At 43.4% G+C, this 22,072-nt stretch overlaps 1 protein-coding gene across 2 annotated transcripts in view; it reads left to right on the top strand.

Moving 5' to 3' along the window:
* The window catches only part of camk2b (calcium/calmodulin dependent protein kinase II beta), a 48,873-nt gene extending 29,466 nt beyond the window's left edge, over positions 1–19,407 (top strand). Inside the window, exons 15-21 of one of the 2 annotated variants that reach the window (XM_022769569.1) lie at positions 9,538–9,606; positions 10,798–10,842; positions 11,569–11,617; positions 13,353–13,428; positions 14,674–14,768; positions 14,896–15,132; positions 16,002–19,407. In XM_022769569.1, coding sequence (XP_022625290.1) covers positions 9,538–9,606; positions 10,798–10,842; positions 11,569–11,617; positions 13,353–13,428; positions 14,674–14,768; positions 14,896–15,131 — 570 coding nt within the window. In that variant the 3' untranslated portion in view covers position 15,132; positions 16,002–19,407. Of the gene's footprint in view, positions 1–9,537; positions 9,607–10,797; positions 10,843–11,568; positions 11,618–13,352; positions 13,429–14,673; positions 14,769–14,895; positions 15,133–15,841 lie in introns of both variants that reach the window. The other variant, XM_022769568.1, reaches the window with a different exon arrangement.
* Positions 19,408–22,072: the final 2,665 nt, after the last annotated feature.

Genomic DNA, 22,072 nt, shown 5'->3' with positions numbered 1-22,072 from the left:
CCTCTCCTCTCCTTTCCTCCTCTCTTTCCTCTCTCCTCTCCTCTCCTCTCTCTCCCTCTCTCCTCCTCTATCCCTCCCCTCCTCCCTCTCCTCCTCTCTCCTCTCCATGCCTCTCCTTCTCTCCTCTCCTTTCCTCCTATCTCGCTCCTCTCCTTCTCCTCCTCCTTCTCTCCCTCTCTCCTCCTCTCCTCTCCCTCCTCCTCTCTTCCTCTCTCTCTCTCCTCTCCTCCTCTCTCTCCTCTCTCTCCTCTCTCATCCTCTCCCTCCCTCCCTTTCCTTCTTCTCTCCTCCTCATCTCCTCCTCCCTTCCTCCTCTGCCTCTCCTCTCTCCTCCTCTCCTCTCCTCTCCTCCTCTCCTTCTCCTCCTCTCCTCCTTCTCCTCCTCTCCTTCCCTCTCTCCTCCCTTCCTCTCCTCTCCTCCTCTCCTCTCCTCCTCTCCTCCTCTCGCTCCTCTCCTCTTCCTCTCTCTCCTCTTCCTCCTCTCCTTTCCTCTCTTCTCCTCTCCTCCTCTCCTCATCTCTCCTCTCCCCTCTCTCTCTCTCCTTCTCCTTCTCCTCTCCTCTCTCTCCTTCTCCTCCTCTCTCTCTCCTCTCCTCCTCTCCTTTCCTCTCTTCTCCTCTCTCCTCTCCTCTCTCTCCTCTCCTCCTCTCCTCTCTCTCCTCTCCTCTCCTCTTCCTTCTCTCCTCTCCTCCTCTCTCTCTCCTCTCCTTCTCTCCTTCTCTCCTCTCTCTCCTCTCTCCTCTCACTCTCTCTCCTCTCCCTCTCTCTTCTCCTCTCCTCTCCTCTCCTCTCTCCTCCTCCTCCTCCTCTCCTCTCCTCCTCTCCTCCTCTCCTCTCCTCCTCTCCTTTCCTCTCTCCTCCTCTCCTCTCTTCCTCCCTTCCTCTCCTCTCCTTCTCTCCTCTCTTTCCTCTCTCCTCCTTCTCCTCTTCCTCCTCTCTCTCTCCTCTCACTCCTCTCTTCTCCTCCTTCTCCTCTCCTCTTCTCCTCCTCTCCTCTCCTCCTCTCCTCTCCTCTCACTCCTCTCTTCTCTCCTCTCCTCTCTCTCTCCTCTCCTCTCCTCTCTCCTCTGTCCTCCCTCCTCTCTCTCCTTTCCTCTCTCCCTCCTCTCCTCTCTCCCTCCTCTCTCTCCCTCTCCTCCTCTCCTCTTCTCCTCTCTCTCCTCCTCTCTCTCTTCTCTCCTCTCCTCCTCCCTCCTCTTCTTTCCTCTCTCCTCCTCTCTCTCCTCTCTCCTCTCCTCTCACTCCTCTCTTCTCCTCACTCTCCTCCTCTCCTCTCCTTCCTTCTTCCTCCCTCCTCTCTCTCCTCCTCTCACTCCTCTCCTCTCCTCTCCTCTCCTCTCCTCCTCTCACTCCTGCTCTCCTCTCCTCTCCTGCTACCTCTCCTCTCTGCTCACTCCTCTCCTCTCCTCTCCTCTCAACTCCTCTCCTCTCCCTCCTCTCTCCTCTCCTCCTCTCCCTCTCACTCCTCTCCTCCTTCTCCTTTCCTCCTCCTCCTTCCTCTGTTCTCCCTCTCATTCCTCCTCCTCCCTCTCCTCTCTCTTTCTCTTCTTCTCTCCCTCCTCCCTCCTCTAACTCCCCTTTCCTCCTCCCTCCTCTCCCTCTCCTCCTCTCTCTCCTCACCTCTCACTCCTCCTCTTCTCTCTCCTCACTCTCCTCCTCCCTCCTCTCTCTCCTCCTCTCCTCTCTCCTCTCCTCTCCTCTCCTCTCGTCACTCCTTCCTCCCTCCTCTCCTCTCCTCTCACTCCTCTCCTCTCCTCCTCTCCTCTCCTCTCCTCCTCTCACTCCTTTTGCGTCGTTGCCTCTTTACGTCCTTGGCTCCTCTCCTCTCCTCCTCTCACTCCTCTCCTCTCCTCTCCTCTCTCTCCTTTTTGCAACTACTTTTGTTTATCTCATAAATATTTTGATCAAAAAGCAGAGGCAGTACGTTCGGGGGGTTCAGGGTGGTTTAACTTTATGTAGCGTTCACTTTAATATTTTCAAGGTGTTGTTTTTGGCCTTAAAGGCGTAAGCGCAAACGTCCGTGTCATTTCCTGTCCTTCACGTTTGCTTCAGAGATGAATAGATAACCTCCGTCTGTACTTTATTCAATCGCCTTATGATTGTCAAGTAATCTGATGATTGATTATTGTGTGAATCCAGTAGCTAGAATAAGAGCTACTGTATAAAGCAAATACACAAAAATCTAATTTGTTTACAGAGCAAGTTTAAAAACAGCAAACAGCTGACCAGGAGCTGTACACCATCAAAAAAATACAAAATACGAAAGCAGACAAAAAAATAAAAACAGCCATCATGGGAGACGTTATTAAAAAAAGAAATAGTGTCAAATCACATAGAATAATAACAAATAAGCCAAACTGGCAAGTACACTATGAACACAGTTTATAACACCTGTACACCTGCTTATTCATCCAATCAGCCAATCGCGTGGCAGCGGTGCAGTCTGTAGATCCTGCAGGTCCAGGTCAGGAGCTTCAGTTCATGTTCACACCAAACGTCAGAGAGAGGAAGAACTGTGAGCTCACGTGAGTTTTTACTCAGAGAGGCGTCCAGTGAGCAGCAGCTCTGTGTGGATGAGAGAGGTCAGAGGTCAGAGGTCAGAGGACAGCCTGGCTGGAGCTGACAGAAAGGCGACGGTCACTCAGATAACCACTCAGTGGATGCAGACTCACCAACACTGGACAGATGGACACCTGGTCAACCTGCCTTGTGTCAACAGTCCAGGTGTTTTCTTGTCGCGCTTTGGGCCTTGATACCAATCAATCATTGGTTTGACGCCACAGTCAAGAGTGTGGCTACTTCCTGCAGGATAACGCTCCGTGTCACAGAGCTAAAGTCGTGTCAAACTGGTTTCCTGAACCAGTCTCCAGACATGAATCCAGCAGAGCCTCTTTTGGGATGTGGCAGGATGAAAGTGCAGCTGACAAATCTCTAGAAGTTACGAACTGTGCACCAACATTTATTTAACTGTCATCAAATTAACATCATTTAGACTAAAAAACAAAAAACAAAACAGAGACCAGGACAAAATAGAACATACATTCATTTGTGGTTTTAACCGTTGACCGAAGGAGAACAAATGTGACTTTTATTTTGAAGGTTGAATCCTCTCACTTCCGGCGGTAACTTCTCTCTAACTGGCTGGTTTGACGGAGCAGTGTTGCTTCGGTTTGGCACAGCCGGCGCTCTGCATCACTCTGCTGCAGACATTTTTCACCCAGAACAATATCCCTGTGCCAAAGCAGAGCTCTTTAGAGTATTGGTGTCTGCACTATTTCATCTCCCGGAGAGAGGACGAGACGCTGAATCTGCAGTGACTCAGACCAGACTGACGTTATCGGTGCACCTCTGTTAGCTCCTCTCTCCTCTTCACTTACACAAGCGTTTGGTGTTTGTTGCACTTGTGTGTTTGCATGAGTCAGTGTGAACCCTCTGTGTAAACTCTGGATGAGCAGTTCAGTGTTCAGCTCGCTGGTTAAATTTGTCTCAGATGCAGGATGTTGTGCACAGACCGTTTGACATTGCTCCCATATTTATCTTGTAGGAACAAGATATTAAGGGGTTTTGCACAAGTTAATATCATTATATATACATTTGTATATTGTGCGCAAAAGCTATTGTGTTGTGCAGCTTTAAGATGTGGATCTCGTCTGCACAAGATGAGAGAAACACAAGCAAATAAACATGAGCAAATTCATCAGTTTCACAACACATGAGCTGCAAATTCACACAACACAACAAAATACAGAAACATGCTGCAAGTAGCACAGACAACAACGGCAGCAAAGGTATTGCAAGTGGGCCGACAAGTCATTTAAAAACTGTATAATTTTGGTGAAAAGATGTAATTATATAAAAAACGTATATATTTATATGAATAATGTTTGTAAATGTTCTAAAACGAAATAATCCCTCGCATTAGGGGTTTGACTGTGACAAGCCAAGTGGCCGGACTACCTTGTCGCTGGAACACATCGTTTATTTGTTTGCTGTATCAGTCTGATTGCGCGCTAAAAGTGGAACTTGGCCCACTTTCTGTTCAGTCCTGGATGTTTGATCGCTACCATTAAAATAGAAAGTGCTCTGAGAAATGATAGAGTGAAATGAGAGCATAATGATTTGGCCTCCGTATCGTTATGGGGTCAGAGGTGGGCCGCCAACATTTTTGAGATTTCCACGTGGACCAGGAGTTGGAAAAAGTTGGGAACCACTGATTTAAGGAAACATGCAAAATCAGAAACTTTCTGCAAGTAGCACCAACGCCGGTGTTTCCAGGGGACCCTTAGAAGTGATGCGTCCCAGCCGGGTTCATCACCTTATTGTGTCCCCTGCAAAGTAAAAATGAAAACTACGGTGGCCTTGAGAGGTCAATGAACACAACTAAATACAGAAACGTGCTGCAAGTAGCACAGGTGCGTTGTTGTCTGTGCTACTTGCAGCACGTTTCTGTGTTAGTTTATTCTGCAGCGCATGTGTGTGAACTTTGTTTGTGTTTTGTCTATTTGCATTTGTTTCCCTAAGTTGCAGTCCTTCTCGTTCACGTGAGATGATATTTTGAGAATAATATTTGGATCTTTGCATGAGATCATTTAGTGACACTGTGGCGCCTCCGTAGCTTTCAGTGTTGAAGGTGTTTGGATTTTGTTCAATAGAAAAAAGCATGTGATCGCTCCCTCTCTTCTCTCTCTTTCATTAACCTGCATCTCCTCCTTCTCCCTCCCTCTCCTCTTCCTCGCTCCCCCTCCCCTCCCCTCCCCTCCCCTCCCCTCCTCGGGTGGCCCGATGCTAATCTCAGATTATTTCCCACCAGATGATTAATCTATCATTACATAATCACAGCAGCTTCTCCTTTGCTGCACCCTGACGTCACACACCGATGCACACAACCCTGGAGCTGTTTCAGTGTTCCTGCATTAGCACGCACGCACACACACACACACGCACGCACACACACACACACACACACACACACACATACACACTCGTCTCAGTTTACAGCAGTTTCCTCTGAAAATGTATTTTAATGCAGTAGCTAAGGGGAATCAGAGAGAGTTAGTCATTGTTATGTATGTAATGGCTGCGGTAGACCTGTGGTAAACTGCTTCATCATCCTCAGAGCGGAGGGATGGTTACAGCTGAGCTGTTATTGAAGTCATGATAGGAAATGGCTTTTACACCCGTATTAATTATCAATTATGATTGTATGTTTTATTGGATTCTACGGCTTTAGTTTTAGTAAAGATGAAACAGTGCATGTTACAGCTCACAGTCTTAAAGAACACCCATAGAAGACCCCTGTTTTGGGTCTTGATAAACCCCTGTACACTTACTGAGTTAGCATTTCAGTTAGCGGTCAGCAGCTAAAGTGCCAGATCTTTCCTGTAGGTGTTGGTGGAAACCAAATCAGAGCTGAAAGGAGAGAGAGTGTCAGTAGGCTTTTGTCCTCCACCAAATGATCTACTTAATTAGCTGATTAATATGTCAAGTGCTCAAATGGCCACAAAACCCACTGATGCTGCTTTAGTTAAGGAAAGATTCAGAACAACTGACAGGCGCTTTCTCTTTCAGCTCCACATTAAATCCAAGAGACACTGTGTTTTTTTAGCGTGAGACGACCTCGGTATGTAAATGTGAAACGGTCTTTGTTGAATCAGACGGTGACTCACGGGGCCCTACGTCTCAGATGGAGACTGTAATTGATGTTCAAACCACTTTCCTCCACTTCCTACAAAATTAAACATCATTATTCATTTCCACACAGCGTTTCTCTCCCTCCTTAAAAACTGCAGAAAATATGTTTGAGTCGTTTGTGTTCCTCTAACAGACACAGTGATTAGTTTACTAGGAATATAAAGCCCCCCCCCCCCAACAGAGACTCTCATTAGAGATAAATACCCTCCTGCTGCAGCACGTCGCTCCTTCTTCTTCTTCTCTCAGTCTCTGTGGTTTGGTTGGTTTGTACGGACTCAGGTTACGTCAGTTTTTCAGCTGCTCTGATCTTTTTGCTGCTTTCAGGGAACTTTTCACACACATTTTTATTGTGCTTTACCTCTTTAGGAACCGTATTTCTTCCACTTAATATTTCTTGCATCAGAGACGCCCCCCGGCCCACCAATCATATTCTCCACACGTAAAAAGGAACGTGTTTGTTTGGGACAAGAAACGACAAAAATCACATCGTCATCATCATTTTTAATTCATTTTAATTCAAAAATGACCGGTCCAACTGAAATTACAATATGATGTTTCTCTGCGTATCGTGCAGCTGAAATGTTTATGTGTGTAAATGCACAGAAATCACCTTTAAAAGGGCCTATTTACAAAAAGTCAAGTGTCTCAGATTCCTTTTGTCTCTCGCTCACTGTCCTCTGTGGACACCTGAGAGGAGAGGTGCTCAGCTCGTCATGTGACCCCCCCCCCCCCCCCCCCCCCCCCCCCCCCCCGGCCTGCTGCCTGTGAGCTCCACAGCTCGGCTCCGGGTGTTTCTATTATTTTGTCCATCCCATTTAAATGAGTGAGGAGTCGGTTAAATCACCACAACCTCTTCATCTTCTTCATCCTCCTCATCCTCCTCTCGCTCAGCTCTAGTGGATGACTTCCTGTTTTGAGTTCAGGTTTCTTCCTCCCGTTGTCGTTCTCTTTGAGCTCTTCCTCATCCTCCGAGCTGCCTCTTCTCTCAGGACGGTTTGATCAGAAACAGCAGTTTCACTCTCTCTTCCTTCCTCTCTCCCTCTCTCCCTCTCTCTTCCTCTCTTTTCAAAGCAAGAATCCCGACAGACAGTTTCCTCCTCTCTTCGGCTGCGCCTCACTGAGGCTGTATGAACAGTCTCCTTACATCCACTTATGGAGTTTTTCTTTGTTTTCGCTTGAATGCAACCGTCGGTTGTTTGAAGCAGTTCCAGGGCTTTAAGATACTGGAGCATATCCCAGCATGCACTCTGTGATGCGCCGTTGGACGGGGCTTAAGTAAATTCACACTCACTCACAGATCTGAGGTCAGTTTAGAGCTTCCAGTTCACCTCACCTGCATCTCTCTGGACACCTGACTCAATGAACCAGTTTTACAGGTAAAATCTAATTACTGAACTAATTACATCTTGTACCTGATGACGGCGCCACATAAAAAGTCAGACGTTATTGCGATTAATCCTGAGTCTGATCCATCCACGAGACTTTTCACTCTCAACTAAGATATTCCTCCTCTGGGAAACCTGGTTTGTGTTTGCTAACAGCTGTTCTCTCAACCCAGAACCAATCATCAGTTAAAGTTAGTCACTTGGATTCCTAAACTTCCAATCAACGACCCATTAACGAGACATTAAAGTACAAAACCGTCTGTGCTGCGACATGATAAGCCGACGTCTCGGTGCCGTTAAATCTAATGAGACTTGATTGAATCTTCCTGCAGAAACTAGTTCACTATCGTTCCCGAGCGAAGCAGGAAGCTGTAGTTCGTGACCTCATCGGTGGCGTTACGCAGGAATTAGTGTTGCCCGTTAGTGTCACTGAAAATCAAAGGGCAAAAAAATCAGCCGGCGATTTTAAAGCAGCGTCTCTCTCCTTTGAAGGTATTTGTGTATCCTGCCGGCCGCCCGGCCCGAGGGATAAACAGGGATTCACATGGAAAGTCAGAGTTAAAAATCCATCATCTATGCAGCCGTTTTCTTCTTCTGTGGTGTCCTTACTCTCTGACTCGCCGCCCGAGGAGAGTCATGTGTGAACCGGGCCTGAAGGATGACTCAGAGACCTGCTCCTGAACTCGGCAGACCACCAGGTGATGACTGGGCTGCAGGAAGCTCATTCGTTATTCATCCGTGACAGGAGGAAGACCACAGTCTACGACTGAGAGCCGGCGGGAGTCTGATACCTTTAATCCTGCTGCTGCCTAAAACACAGTCTGAGTATTTGGACCAAATTATTTCTGTTTTCTAAATCAAACCGTCGCTGTGAACAAAACTCGTTAATATGTTCAAGTGTGGGGAAAAAGGAAAAGGCGGTATCTGCTGAGATTCCCGATCACAATGACTTTGGAAAACCTGTGGCCCCTCCTCTAGCGCCACCAGCAGGTCAAATCTAAATAATAACATCTCAACTTTTACTAAATGGACCGGCACAAGTTCTGCTCTGGGAAACTTGTGATGTTTGTTTTTCATTTTAGTGACTAAACGATCAGTTAATCAAGAAAAGCTCTTAGTGATTTTTAGAAAGAAATAATTACGTTAAAACAATTTTCAATATAATCAGCGAAAAGATCCCAGTCGTCCCGGAGCTTCGTCCCTGAGAACTCATGACTTGGTGAAACCGGGACTGTAAACTCAGAATGGGGCCTAATTCAAAAGTAATTAAGCTCGTTATGGATATATATTCATTTTTGAAGTGCTTTAATATTCAACTTTCCTCTTAGCGCTTTAAATATTCGCTCAGTGTCGAGCCTGAGTGTGAATGTTCAGGAGCGTCAGTTATATTGATTCACTTTAGGGACGTTTTCTATGATCACGTGATGTTTCCCTCCTAAAATACCAAATACAGAGTAAACAGACGGTTACACGAGACTTTACGTTTACGTCATCTCTGAACTCGCTTCTCTCTCTTTTTACATTTTACTTATTTTCTGCCTTTTTTTTTAATTTTCCTCAGTCCGACACGGTGATCGATCACAGACGACCCCGCTGAGGAAATTAACCAGCAGAAAATACAGTTAATTGGTTTTTGAGCATGAAGCCGCTGCGTGTGTGTGTGAGTGTGTGTGTGAGTGTGTGTGTGAGTGTGTGTGTGAGTGTGTGTGTGAGTGTGCGTGTGCGTGTGCGTGTGTGTGTGTGTGTGAGTGTGCGTGTGCGTGTGAGTGTGTGTGTGCGTGCGTAGGTGTGTGTGTGAGTGTGCGTGTGTGTGTGTGTGTGTGTGTGTGTTTGTGTGTGTGTGTGTGTGTGTGTGTGTGTGTGGCCTCACACTCCTCTCCATAAGTGCTGTGTCTCTCATCTTTTTGACCTCATCATCCGCCGCAGAGAAAACGAATATGTTGTTTTACTCGGCAGAGAAACATTAAAAGATACAAATCTCTGCTGGATGAGCACAAGCAGTTCGACAGAATGGATGTTACGCTCGTGTCTTTATATCCGACAGATGTTGGGAAGGTGCACAGCTGCCGCTCGGTTGAATTTGCCATCTGCCGAACGGCGACCGCAGCCACTGAAACCCAGTGAAAATGAAAAAAGCTCGGACCAGAGTGTCTGAGCTTTTGGATTTTTTTACTGCAGATAGAAATGAAGTGACGTGATGAATGGTTTAAAACCTTTCTGTCTAATTAGTGCTGTGGTCAGAAACCCTGTTGGATCTATAGTGAGTCTGCTGTCAAACCCTGCACTCACTTCTTCCTCTGCACTGTTCTCCTCTCTGCTTCCCTCTGCTACTTTTACCTGTATTACACTGTTTTATTTGATCTTTTTTTTACACATTAACCACCCACTTTACAGCCAGGAGACGGCGCCGCACGCCGCTGCTGCTCAGCACTAACACAGCACTTTGTGTTTTCCTGCACAGCCCCAGACAAACAGCACGAGAAACAGCATAGTCACCAGCCCCAAAGGCAACGTCCCCTCTGCTGCACTGGTACGCAGCTCTGTGTCCGTCCGTCCGTCACAAACACTGTCACAACGCAGTGTGTCAAAGTGTGTGTGTGAGAGAGAGAGAGAGAGAGAGAGAGGTGTGTGTGAAGTTTTGGATATGGATCATTGTGATTTGTTGCTATGATTTTGTGTATTAATTCAAGTTGTGCAGCTTCTTAAGGAAAAAGTTTGACACTTATTCTCTTTCTTGCCCAAAGTCTTAAAACAACAGTCATGTGTCCAAATGAAGGCGACAGTTATTCCTCCTGTTCTTACAGGAAGTTGAAAGATCTTCTGAGTAGAGACGTCCCCTAAAGGCCGATGACGTATTTTTATATTAACGTATTTACTCTGGGCCCAGGGGACTTCTGCCTCTTGGCGTTTCTCAATCACAGCGATAACAAAAGACGGCGTTAGCGTGATGTCGTGACATAGCGTGGGATCATGGGAGGAGTTGTCTTCACCACCGTTGCCACGAGCTTTGTCTCAAGACGTTCAGCAGGTTTTTACCAGCAGCTGAATGATCCCCAGAGGTGTCGTCCTCTCCACAACAAACACACCAGGAGAGACTCTGAATAAAACTGTTTCGCTTTAAAAATCAATGATTCACAGACGATTTTTTTGGCAAACACAGGACCAGACGTCTCCAGCAGCTGGGAGCTGAGCTGTCGAACGTTTCCTCAGCTTGTTTCTCTGATAACTTCAGATCCCATGACTAAAATCCTTCATCTGGTTCAAAGAATGCGTCTTAAAAATGTGATTTAAAACTGGATAAAAGTCAATTTGAGCTTCTGGCTGGAAACCACAACTAACACAAGCACACAGAGGATATGATGTCATTGAGAGGCGACCAGTGAAGCGTCACCTGACTGTTGTTTTAAGTTGAAAAAGACAGATCGACATGTTTTTCCTTTAACATGGTGAAGTGAAGATGTGATGATAAATGTGTCTGTATCAGCTGCAGCAGAGAGTTCAATAACTTCAGATCACTCATTAACATTGATGGTTTCATGCTGTTTACAACCATCAGCTGTTTATGATCTTTGAACTTTTTCCTCCTCAAAATGAAAATGTTTCACTCATCTCTCCCTCTTTTACTCTCGTTTCACCCTCCTCCTCTTTCTCAAACTTTCATCGTGTCGTCGCGAAAACATCCTCTCGTTACCGCTCCACCTCTCTCCATTCTTTCCTCCAGGAGCCTCAGACTACTGTCATCCATAATCCAGTAGATGGGATCAAGGTACATCCTCCTCCTCCTCGTCCTCCTCGTCCTCCTCCTCGTCCTCCTCCTCCTCTTTCCCCCTCCATCTTTTTTTTTGTTTTTAATTCATATGTCATCCTCGTCTTCACTCTGTTCCTCCATATTTGGACAAAAACCAGTGTGTGTTTTTTTGCAGGATGTGTGTGTGTGTGTGTGTGTGTGTGTGTGTGTGTGTGTGTGCATCTCTCTGTGTGTTCCTGCATGAGAGCGGTGGACGGAGCTGTGGCTGCTGTGAGGTGTCTGGTTGTCTTACACTGCCCCTCTGTGTTCAGATGAGTGGAGCTCAGCGGTGTCTGCCGCCGGCTGAGCAATCTGTGTGTGTGTGTGTCAGCAGGACTCGCACCAGATTACCCCCCCCCCCCCCCCCCCCCCGCTGCTCAGACTTGTGTTGTAACAGTGGCTCGGGTGTCATGTGCTGTACAGTCGTCCGTGTCCGTCCTCGCCCGGTTCGGCTCAATCCGCAGACGGGATTGATGCCGGCGTCTCCGCTCAGTCACACGTGCAGCTGTTGTGTTTCTGTTTCTTTGGCAAATCCGTGGTGTTCAGATCAGAGAGTCGTGTTGTAGGTTTGATGGCAGGAATCTGAGGGTGTTGTGTACGTGTGTGCATGCATTTATAAGCGTGTGTGTGCGTGTGTGTAGCAGCAGCGTTTGTGGATATCTGAATGTGTGTTTTAATTAACGTTCTTGTCTGTGTGCTTTGCAGGAATCATCTGACAGCAGCAACACCACTATTGAGGATGAGGATGTGAAAGGTAGGTCACAAACACACACACACACACGCACACACACACACACACACACACGCACACACACACGCACGCACACAGGGTCATCTCACTCTCAGGAAGTAGAGAGGGTTTTCCATCAATCAGAAGGTCGGTGGTTTGATCCCTGAAGTCCACATGTTGGAGTGTCCTTGGGAAAGATGCTTCACCTCAATACACTGCTCCATCAGTGAATGAGTGTGTGTGTGTGTGTGTGTGCGCACAAAATGAACTGATCCGATCTGCTCCAAACTTGGTGACGTGATGGGGGAGGGGCCAGAGAGGAACCCATTACCCTTCTGTGTGACTCCAGTGAAAGAAGCAGATCCAGGAATTTTTTTCTATCACTTTCCTAAATATTGTGAGATTTTTAAACATTTTCGTCGGTTTCTCAGGAAATAATGTTTAAATCTCAATGTGAAAAAGTCCGACATGTTAACGGTGTTTAGATCTTTGACCCATTGTAAAGCAACGTGTCACAGCTCCAGTCTGTCGGTCAGTCAGCTGGTTATAAGTCAAACTGCAGAGAAACCGACCTGACCGATGGTCACAACATCACGAGGCTACCACATGATAATAATGATGATAATAATAATAATAATAATAATAATAATAATAATAATAATACAGCTAAACTGTTAAAAGACAACTAGAATATTACTAACAAAACCAGCCAGGAGGTAAAACTGATGAATCTTCTACTTTAATGACTTTTTAATCATTTCACGACCCCTCTGATTTATCTGGCGGCCCCTCTGTGGGTCCTGACCCTCTGGTTGGACCTCACTGTGAACGCTCTTTTCACACTTCACAAATATTTTCTATGACTCTGGATAAACAGGGATTTAATCTGAAACGAGTCAGAGCGATTCTAGTTTTGATCCCAACAACTTCTTCTAAAGAAACAATCTCTGCCGTGCTGGTTCATTGTTGTGTATTTATACATATCGCTGTGAAACTTCCACTGTGCTCAGGCGTGAGGTCAAACTCTGAGAGGCAGAAACTGGGTCTCACAACAATTCAAACGTGTCTGTGCATCAGAGAGAAGTCGGACAACATGAACCGAGCCTTTGATGAAATATTGAAGAAGTTAGGAGGAGTGTGCAGAGCTACTCATGATAAATAGAGCCACAAAAGAAAATAATCAACAAAAACAAAGAGAGAGAGAGAGAGAGAGAGAGGGGGAGGGAGGGAGAGAGAGAGTGAAAGAGAGAGAGAGAGAGGGGCAGTTAGAGCGAGCTAAGCCTTCTCTCAGTGTCGGGAGGAGGCGAGGGGAGAAGGACACAGTAAATCTGATCTAAAGCGCTCGGACAAGAATAGCGTCATGAGCTCAAGCAGCCTCACATGCACACAGGAGATATGATGGATGATGGATGGAGGTGGAGAGCGACGTAGCGGCTAGACGGAGCAGGAAGGGGATGTTCTATGTGTCGACCATGTGGGGATCTGTAGGTGAGGATCATCTGTGCCCCCGCGGGCGAATGGAAACCTCGCAACTTCTTGCAGGGAAGTAGTTTATTTCTTGGTGCTGTAGCGTGGAGGAGATTTCACTCAGAGCCTGAAGAGATGAGAGAGACATGAGTGACGATGAGTAACAAGCTCTTAGGTGAGTCTGTGTGGTTCCTCGTGTTTGTGTGAATGAGTTTTTGGAGTGTCTGAGCATCAGTGAGCCGCGGCGTCACGCTGAGGCTGAACTGTCACGTCGTTTGTTTCATCTCTGCAGCTCGCAAACAGGAAATCATAAAGATCACAGAGCAGCTTATCGAAGCTGTCAACAATGGAGACTTTGAGGCCTACGCGTAAGTCCACCACTCTTTCTTTCTTTCTTCTTCTTCTTCTTCTTCCATTAAAAAAAACCAAACAAACCTCCAAACAGGAGCCTCGACCAGCTGCAGGGAAAGTCTGATTTTAAAGCTCAGCACCGGCCACAGAGAAGCATTAATCTGATCGACATGCAAATGTGTTCTGTCTTTGTATTAAAAGATTAAAGAGTAATTACAGCCATTGTTTTATCCCCTGCCCCTCTCTCTGCCCACCTCACAATTAAGAGTAATGCTGGACAGACAGGGGGGGGGGGGTCATGGAGAATGATGCGTGATAAAAATAAAACCACTCATGGTAAATCAGAGTGAGGATGATTCCACCTCAAATTCTGTAGTTGCTCAGTTGCCGTTATGAGATGTTAAACTTCAGTCTCCAGGCAGCAGCTGCTCAGGTAATTAGTCCCCTCACCTGATTGGCCTTAACGAGCCAATTAAGATGAAGAGAGGAACTCCAGCCACTGACTTTACTAAGAGATACAAAGTCTCACTTATAAGACTGAAAGTGAAGCTGCTCAAAAGTTTTTATTTTATTTTTATAATTAATCTAATTAATTATTTCTAATAAACTTTTATTTTTATTTTCCCATATTATAGCCTGAAGAACTCCTGAAAAAACATTTCTTTCAAAAAGGATTAAATAATCTCTTCTACATATTTCATATATGTTTACATTTCTTATTTGTGTTTTGATTTATTTTATTGTTTTGCTTCTTTACCTTATTCCCTCTGTTTTGAAGCATTTGTCTGCAGGTGTTTGTTGTTTGTTTTCTGGTTTTATCCTTGTGAAGCAGTTTGTAATCTCTGGTTTTCAAAAGTGAAGCAGAATCAATCTGGTTTATTGCCAAGAAGTTTTCACATACCAGGAATTTAATTTTTACAATGAAATATAGTTAAAAGTACGGAAAACAAGACTGATAATGATTCATATATACGATAGGTATATACTGTAAATTACTATGACAAACTTTTAAGTTGCTATGACAAAATGATGAGATACCAAGTCAGAATTGATTTTTTCTGGCGGAGGTGAATTTCCTTAAACGTCACGGTGCCTCAGAGTCATATTATGACATCGCCAAATTGGGGCGGAGCCAAAGTGGGCAGCAGAGTGAATTTCCTCTTCTGATTTCCTTGTTTTAAAAAAAAATGGTGTGGATTATTTTTCACTGTATTTACCTCGTGATGTTGAATCTAAAACAGGATATTTGCACATTTTCACAGGAAGATCTGCGACCCTGGTCTGACCTCGTTTGAGCCCGAGGGTCTGGGTAATCTGGTGGAGGGAATGGACTTCCATAGGTTTTACTTTGACAATCGTAAGAACACGATAAACGCTGTTTTCTTTTCATAAACTGACTGAGTTGTTGTTAGAAATGAACCGGGATCCCTCTCTCTCTCTCTCTCTCTCTCTCTCTCTCTCTCCCTCTCCCTCTCCTCCGTCAGTCCTCTCCAAGAACAGCAAACCCATCCACACCACCATCCTCAACCCTCACGTGCACATGATCGGGGACGACGCCGCCTGCATCGCCTACATCCGCCTGACGCAGTTCGTGGACGGGCAGGGCCGCCCGCGCTCCAGCCAATCAGAAGAGACCAGGGTATGGCACCGCAGGGACAGCCGGTGGCAAAACGTCCACTTCCACTGCTCAGGAGCTCCTGCTGCCCCGCTGCAGGGATGAGGTAACGACACACGTCAAATAATCTTTAATAATCAAAGTTCTGTGGGTGAGTGTCTGAGGATTCGCTGCTTTACAATTAGTTTGGACGCTTGTTTGTTTCATCACTATAAATAATTAAAACAAAAGCAAGTATCAGATTAATGAAAGTAATTGTCAGTTGCTGGCCTTTGTCAGTGCAACTAAATTAAAGCAAAATTAATTTCCTTTGAAACAGCTGACTAGTCAATCAACACAAGTGACTCACACAGTTTTGATTATTGATTAATTATTTATTTAATAAGCAAAAATGCCAAATGTTCCAGCTTCTAAATTGTTAACATTTGCTGCATTATTTTTATTTTACCTTTTGTTGAAAAATCTCTGAAACACGCTGCAAGAAGCACAGACGACAACTTCAGTTATTGTCTGTGCTACTTGCAGCACGTTTCTTCATCAATTTGATGTGCTGCAGATGCACACAACACAAGCAAATACACAAACGTGGTGCAAGTAGCAACGTACAACTTCCGTTGTTTGTGCTACTTGCAGCGCATTTCTGAAGCATTTCTTTACACAAGCAAGCATAGAAACACGCTGCAAGTAGCAACTTTCCAACTTTCCATTGTTGTCTGTGCTATTTGCAGCGTGTTTCTGTATTTGCAAGTTGCAGTGCGTTGAGCTCTGAAAACGAAACAACAACAACAACAAAAAATTGCGTGTTTTCCTTCCAGGTACGTGAGACTGACGAGGAGGCGGAGACGAGCAGAGATAATCTGAGAGAGAGAGAGAACCGGCGCTGAGAGAGAGAGGTGGAGGTGGATGGAGGTTGAGTTAAAGGAGTCACCCGGCTCACCCACCTCTCTCTGTCTCTCTCTACGACCTCGACAGCAGACGGTAACACCGACCGCCCGACGCCACCGCGGTGCAGCCGAGGGCCAATCAGCTGCAGAAAGGAAACTCTTTAAACCTGCGTCTTGTCTTTAGTCTCCGGCCCGTGAGTGGGTGCAGTCTGACGCCGCAGCACACCTGGACAACACCTGTCCTCCTCTATCCTGTGCTGCGCAGCCCCCAGCGTGGCTCTCTCCTGTTGAAGATTTCCTCCTTTTACTTCTTCTCCAACATAAAGTTTATTGTTCCTTACTTCTAGTATTATTATGGCTGCAGTCTATCGTTGTGCTCTTTCCACTGTACAGTATATTTATTAGTCATCTTTCTGGTATCTCCTTCTCCTCCTTCTTCTTCTTCTTCTTCTTCTTCTTCTTCTTCTTCTTCTTCTTCTTCTTCTTCTTTTTTATGGCGAGCATGACTCCTACCTGTATCCTTATTAGCAGTGGCTGTTTTTCTGCACGACTAAGGCTGCCTGTGTGAAATGAACAAACAGAACCACGTGTCTCGCGGAGAGAGAGAGAGAGAGACAGTGGGTGTATTTAATTACCTGTTTTTGTTTTGTTATTCAATGGAGTTTTATTCCCTTCTCTCTGGAGTGTAGTTGACCCCCCCAAACCGACGCCTCCGTGTGTTTCGCCTCTGCGCCGCTCTGTGAGACAGTGAAAACCATGCAGCATGCTAAAGATGTTCCTGTCGTTTCTTAATCGATTCTCTGTGTTCTGAACGTTGCAAGTTAACCGCTGAAACTTTATGACAAATGGTTGAAATTCTAGTATCACGCTGTTTATGTAAATCTCCAGTTTCATCGTGGTGACTTAACTACAATTAACGCTGTAGACGGTATTTAATTGCATGATATTCCGAGTTAGTAGATGGGTGAGTTGGGTGTTATCGTGCATTTTGTTGAGTTCTTTTCTTTTCTCTTTTTGGACTGAGCTGCTGGTGAGCTATAATCTGCTGCCTCTGTTTTCTGGGCTTTGTAAGTGCATAAACTCTTTTTGTGTTCATATCATAGTGTAGTGTACGAGGATGCTGGTGAGGGATCTGCCTCTTAGACAAACAGTTGGTTCCAGATCTGATTTAAAAATGGCTCTTTACTGTGTCCAAGATAAAAACCCAAGATCCTAATTAATCACTTTTATCTTTAGGAATCAAAACAGATCTCACATCAGCGTGTTTGATTCTTACTTGAGATTATTTTCAGATATTTAAATGACGGCTTTTTAAAAGACACTAAACGAGGCATTGATAGCAAAGCCTCAAAATAGTCGTTAATTGTTTTATTTTTGAAATTGTCTGTAAACTTCTCTCAGTCCTGTGAAAACCATGTATCTGAAAAACTTTCACTTGTTAAAAACCTGTTTTTAACTTTATCACATGAGTTTTTTAGATAATCCAATTGGTTTTTAATGGTTTATTTAGCCAATAAGAAAAGAATAAGAATTTTATCAACCCATAGAGGAACAGTAATTAATACTTAAAGTGACTATAGTCACTGTTTTCATATTAAAGTATCAAATGACAGTGTGGAAGGTGGTGAACCTGCAGCTGCCCTGTTTTTGTGGACAAACTCATCAAATCATCAATCAAGTTATTATTCTAAGCAGAGCGTTTTTCTTCATGTCTGAAGGGGATCTTTAAGTTCAAAGTTGGACATACGTGGTTTTCACTGGACATTAATTGTGCACAAGAAAAAACTAAATCTTTTATTTAGTCAAAATGAATATATTAAGTCTAAATTAATGGAATCAACCAGTGAAATAAGAAAAGTCTCATTAAGTAGAATGTGAAATGTTCCTCGGTGGTGTTCATCAACCTCTCCTCAAGAGGGCGCCAACATCTCACAGCAGACAACTGTATCTGAGTCAAGTGCAGGGTTCACAATGTAAATATGACCAGTGCTGCGTTCAGGTGCTTGTGGGAGTGAAGGTAATGACAGACTGACACAGATAACGTCAATCAGCGTTTACAGTATTTTACAGCTGCTTTTGCTCAATTTTCCCAACAGAGTTTCAGCTTGTAGAAAAGTCAATGTAAAAATAAACTCTTAATGAATGCTGCAAAATTAAAATATTTTTGATAATTAATTTATCATATTTTAAGTATAACTTACACACCGTCTCAGATGTGAGCATTTCCTGCTTCACATTGTTCTATATAATTGTAAACTCGATATTTTTAGGGTTTAGAATCAGATAAGAACAAATCTGAGCGTCGTCTCGGACTGTGGGAGCTCGGGATTGTTGTGTTTTTGTTTTCTGTTGTTCTCTTGCATCATTAAGACTGAATGATGAATCAGTCACCGGAGAAATCAGTCTGCAGATCCGTCACGATGGTGAAATCAGTCGTTCGACGCAGCCACAATCTGTAACACATACAGTTTTATCAGAGCATCACAACGTTGTTTATATTCACCTGTGAATTTCAATCATTTTAACATTTTAAAATATAAGATAATGATCAAATAATGCTGTCAATCACTAGTTACTTCTACTTCTGATTCTAACTGATTACTAATTCACTTATCAATAATTCTAATGAAAACAGAACATAAAGGTAATTTCATCAAGATTATACACAAAGTGCAGCTTCCTCAGCAGTCAGTATTTAAATGGTGTAGAATAAGAGTGACTTTTAATTGAAAATACTGCATCACTGTAAATATAGACAATAAGAGATATAGATAATAATAAATATAGATAATAAGAGTCTGACTTTGCACTGCTGTAAATCTCCATTCATACAAAACAAAATGACGATGTTGCTGCACCAGTTTGTTTTTATTTGAGATATCAAACCTGAGATATTTACATTAAAATAACAAAAATATATAAGAAATAAAATCTTTGGGCCAACAAAGGATATGTCTGTATGCTCATGACTGAAGGTGTGTTTTGTGTTTAAAGATAAGAATTTAGAAAGTCAGTTTAACAGTTTTTATTTTCATTTATATTCAAACGACGTAGTAACAAGGGTTCGATAGCATCCAAAACTGGAGGTGTGTCCTTTCTAAACAGCTGACAGCATGTCCAGTGCTACAGTACACGTCCGTAAAGATGGTTTTTTGGTTCCGTTTCTCTAATTAAAATTGAGCCAAAGCAGCGGTAAAGTACTGCAGGTCAAATGACAGCTGTTCCACATGCTTTAGTCACATTAACAAACATGACTGGATGGATTATCATCACACAGACACTCTGCAGGTTGTTTTTGGTGGATTTTTGTTTTTAAAGCATATTGTGTCACTGAAATTCCCACAAAGGGCATGAAGCCAAAACCAACAGTCCTCCTTCCTGTCCGCTCCAAAAACCCCTAATAGTATCAGTAGCTCAACAGGATTACTGGTCACCTGGAGTCACTGTCCCCTTTGGCAACTAATCCACATCCAGTTAATTAGTCAGTAACGTAACACTGTTGGCCACATTAAATGAGCCTCAGTTCAGGTGAGTGATCAGGAGGCGACAGAACGCTTTCATTTATTTATTATATTGATGATGATGATGATGATGATGATTCCTCTGGTGTGCATTCCAAGTATTATAAATATTAAAATGTGATCAGATGTAATCAGTGTGTGAATCAATAAAATGATAATGCAGAGAGCATCTTTCTCCTCTTATCTCCACTCGCGGCCACGCGGTGATTTCATTGGTTATTTGGGGTTGGGGATCAATAAAGGGAATCAGTAGTTGTTGATCGGAGTATAAAGATATTGATAACAGTGGTGGAAGGTAACAGATTAAATCTACTCAAGGTGTGTACAAAGTAAAATTTTGAGGTATTTATACTTTTACTACTTTTACTCGCTTTACAGATTTAAATGTTACAGTTAAGAAAACATGATAATCTTAGAAAACAACACTTTAAAACATGAGACATTTACTGGAATTAACTCTTCTCAGTACGTTTTATTTATTTCAAGTTAATTCATAGTAAAATTTCTAGTTTTATGAAAACGAGTATACAAACTCACTGTGTGCCTTGATTACATGTTAAGATAAGTCCTGGTTCTTTCTTTTCATAGTAATAAAAACCATGATGAAGGTCAGTATCAAGCTCAGGCTCCACCTCCGTACTCTTCTCTGAGAGCAGCCCGACATGTCTCCTGTGCACCAACTGAGGTTAGTAACTGATTCAGGTGAATATGTTAAACCTCCATCCAGTCTAAAGGTCTGTGTCCATGTGTAGTGTGATTATAGATCAGGTCTAGCTTCTATATTAATACAGTGAAAGTATCAAAGCCTCAGTCCACAGAGAAATGCACACAGCCTGTATTCAGAAACTGAGCCTTAAAACCAGCTGTTTTTATGTTGAACCAGATTCAAATATTTACAGTATTTACAGTATTAAACATGGCTTCAGCCCCTCTATTTGTTCCATATATCCTCCTCTAGGTTTGATTTTGAAGGTTTCTTGCTCAGTGCTAGCTATAACTTTATAACTGAGGCTGCACCCGTCATCTTCATTTCCACCTCATATAAGTCAATAACATTTCTAATATCTTGTGAGGATTTGTGTATCACAACTTAGTTTTTTCTTCTCACCTCTCCCATGAATCAACTCATGGCCCCTCAGATTTAACCACTGAGACCCCTAGGTTGCAAACCACCAAACTAAACTATATCTTCATATAAAGTAGTTCTCATAATCCAAGTACATTCAGCCGATACTACTTCAGTAGGATTTTGAATGCAGAATCTTAGTGTTTCTTCCACCAGTGCATATGTAGGAATCCAGGCAGGTTTGATAGTATGATATTAACTTTACATAATCAGCGTGCGGACAAAGGTTGACATTTATTGTCATGAATGAAGTACGTCTGGCAGAACAGAGTCCAGGAGATCAGACTGAATTATGGCCTGAAGGGCATTTGATGCTGATCTCGTCAGATTAATGTTCTCTGTCATAAAACATTATTTTGCTTTCAACTGTATCTAGGTTTAGATTAATGGAAACTTTTAATTGATTATTAATTAGTATTTCCTTTATATGCTACTTTATACTTTCTATTCCACCTGATTTAGGAGGAAACAGCTGCAGTTACCAGTTACTTTTTTGTGTAAAATAAACATATCTGCATATAAAATCCTAAAATATCTATAATATAATGAATTGTTACAGACTAAAGCGTCTAACACTATATAAAGTAATTAAAACCGGCTCCACTTTGATCAGCTACAACAGTAAACTGCTGCTGTAAGTTTTAAAGGTACCTTGTGGAGTTTTTCAAGTGCTGTTGAGTGTTGTTTATGAGTGGAGTGGGGGGTCCCCATTTTGTATGCATCATACTCAGTAATTCAAATTTCACACCGTTTCACTGACTGGCAGTTGCTGGCAGTGAAAACAAAAGAAGAAAGAAACTGCTGGCTAAAGTAAACAGATGTAAACAAGGCACAATGTAGAATATGTTTTGTTTTATGAGGAAGAAAATGCATCCGACGTGTTTCTTAAAGCTCAAGCATACACACAATGAGTCGGGTGTAAACAAACAACATTTACTGGGTGTAAACATGACTTTTGTTTGTTTACAAGAAAACTCCACAGGGCGCCTTTAAGAACATTTTGTTTCAAATGCAAGACTTTTACTTATAAGGGTATTTCTACTGTGTGATATTACTACTTTTGTAAAAGTAGAGGCTCTGAGCACCAACACAGAGCTCCAAACTCACCGGCATGACAGTCAAATAGGTGACTATGAATATGAGTGGCCTCCTGGAGAGTATGTTAATGTCTCTCCTGTCTGTCTTTGGTATCACAAAGAGCTCATTAGCATCACCAGTGGATGTGCGTTGCCAAAACACTATAATGACTCTATATAGCCTACATTAACATAAGAAGTAACTGCCAGCAGGATATGGAGATACATCTAAATAAATGTGAAAGCACTGAGAGGTGTTACTCACAGGTTTTATTTTAAAGAACTTTATTTAATTAAAAATTGTGTATTTTTACACAGTGTGATGACTGACAAACCCTCTGTTTGAACAAACCGTATTACTACACCCTCTGATGTATTATTAGGATAACAGGAAGAAGGACTGTATTGTTCTCGGAATGGTAAGAAAAAGAGCAGTAAC

This window comes from Seriola dumerili, unplaced genomic scaffold, assembly GCF_002260705.1.
Source record: "Seriola dumerili isolate Sdu_G_001 unplaced genomic scaffold, Sdu_1.0 BDQW01003649.1, whole genome shotgun sequence".
Taxonomy (NCBI): Eukaryota; Metazoa; Chordata; class Actinopteri; order Carangiformes; family Carangidae; genus Seriola; species Seriola dumerili.
Note: the sequence above shows the minus strand (reverse complement) of the source record. Positions and strands in the feature narration are given on the sequence as shown.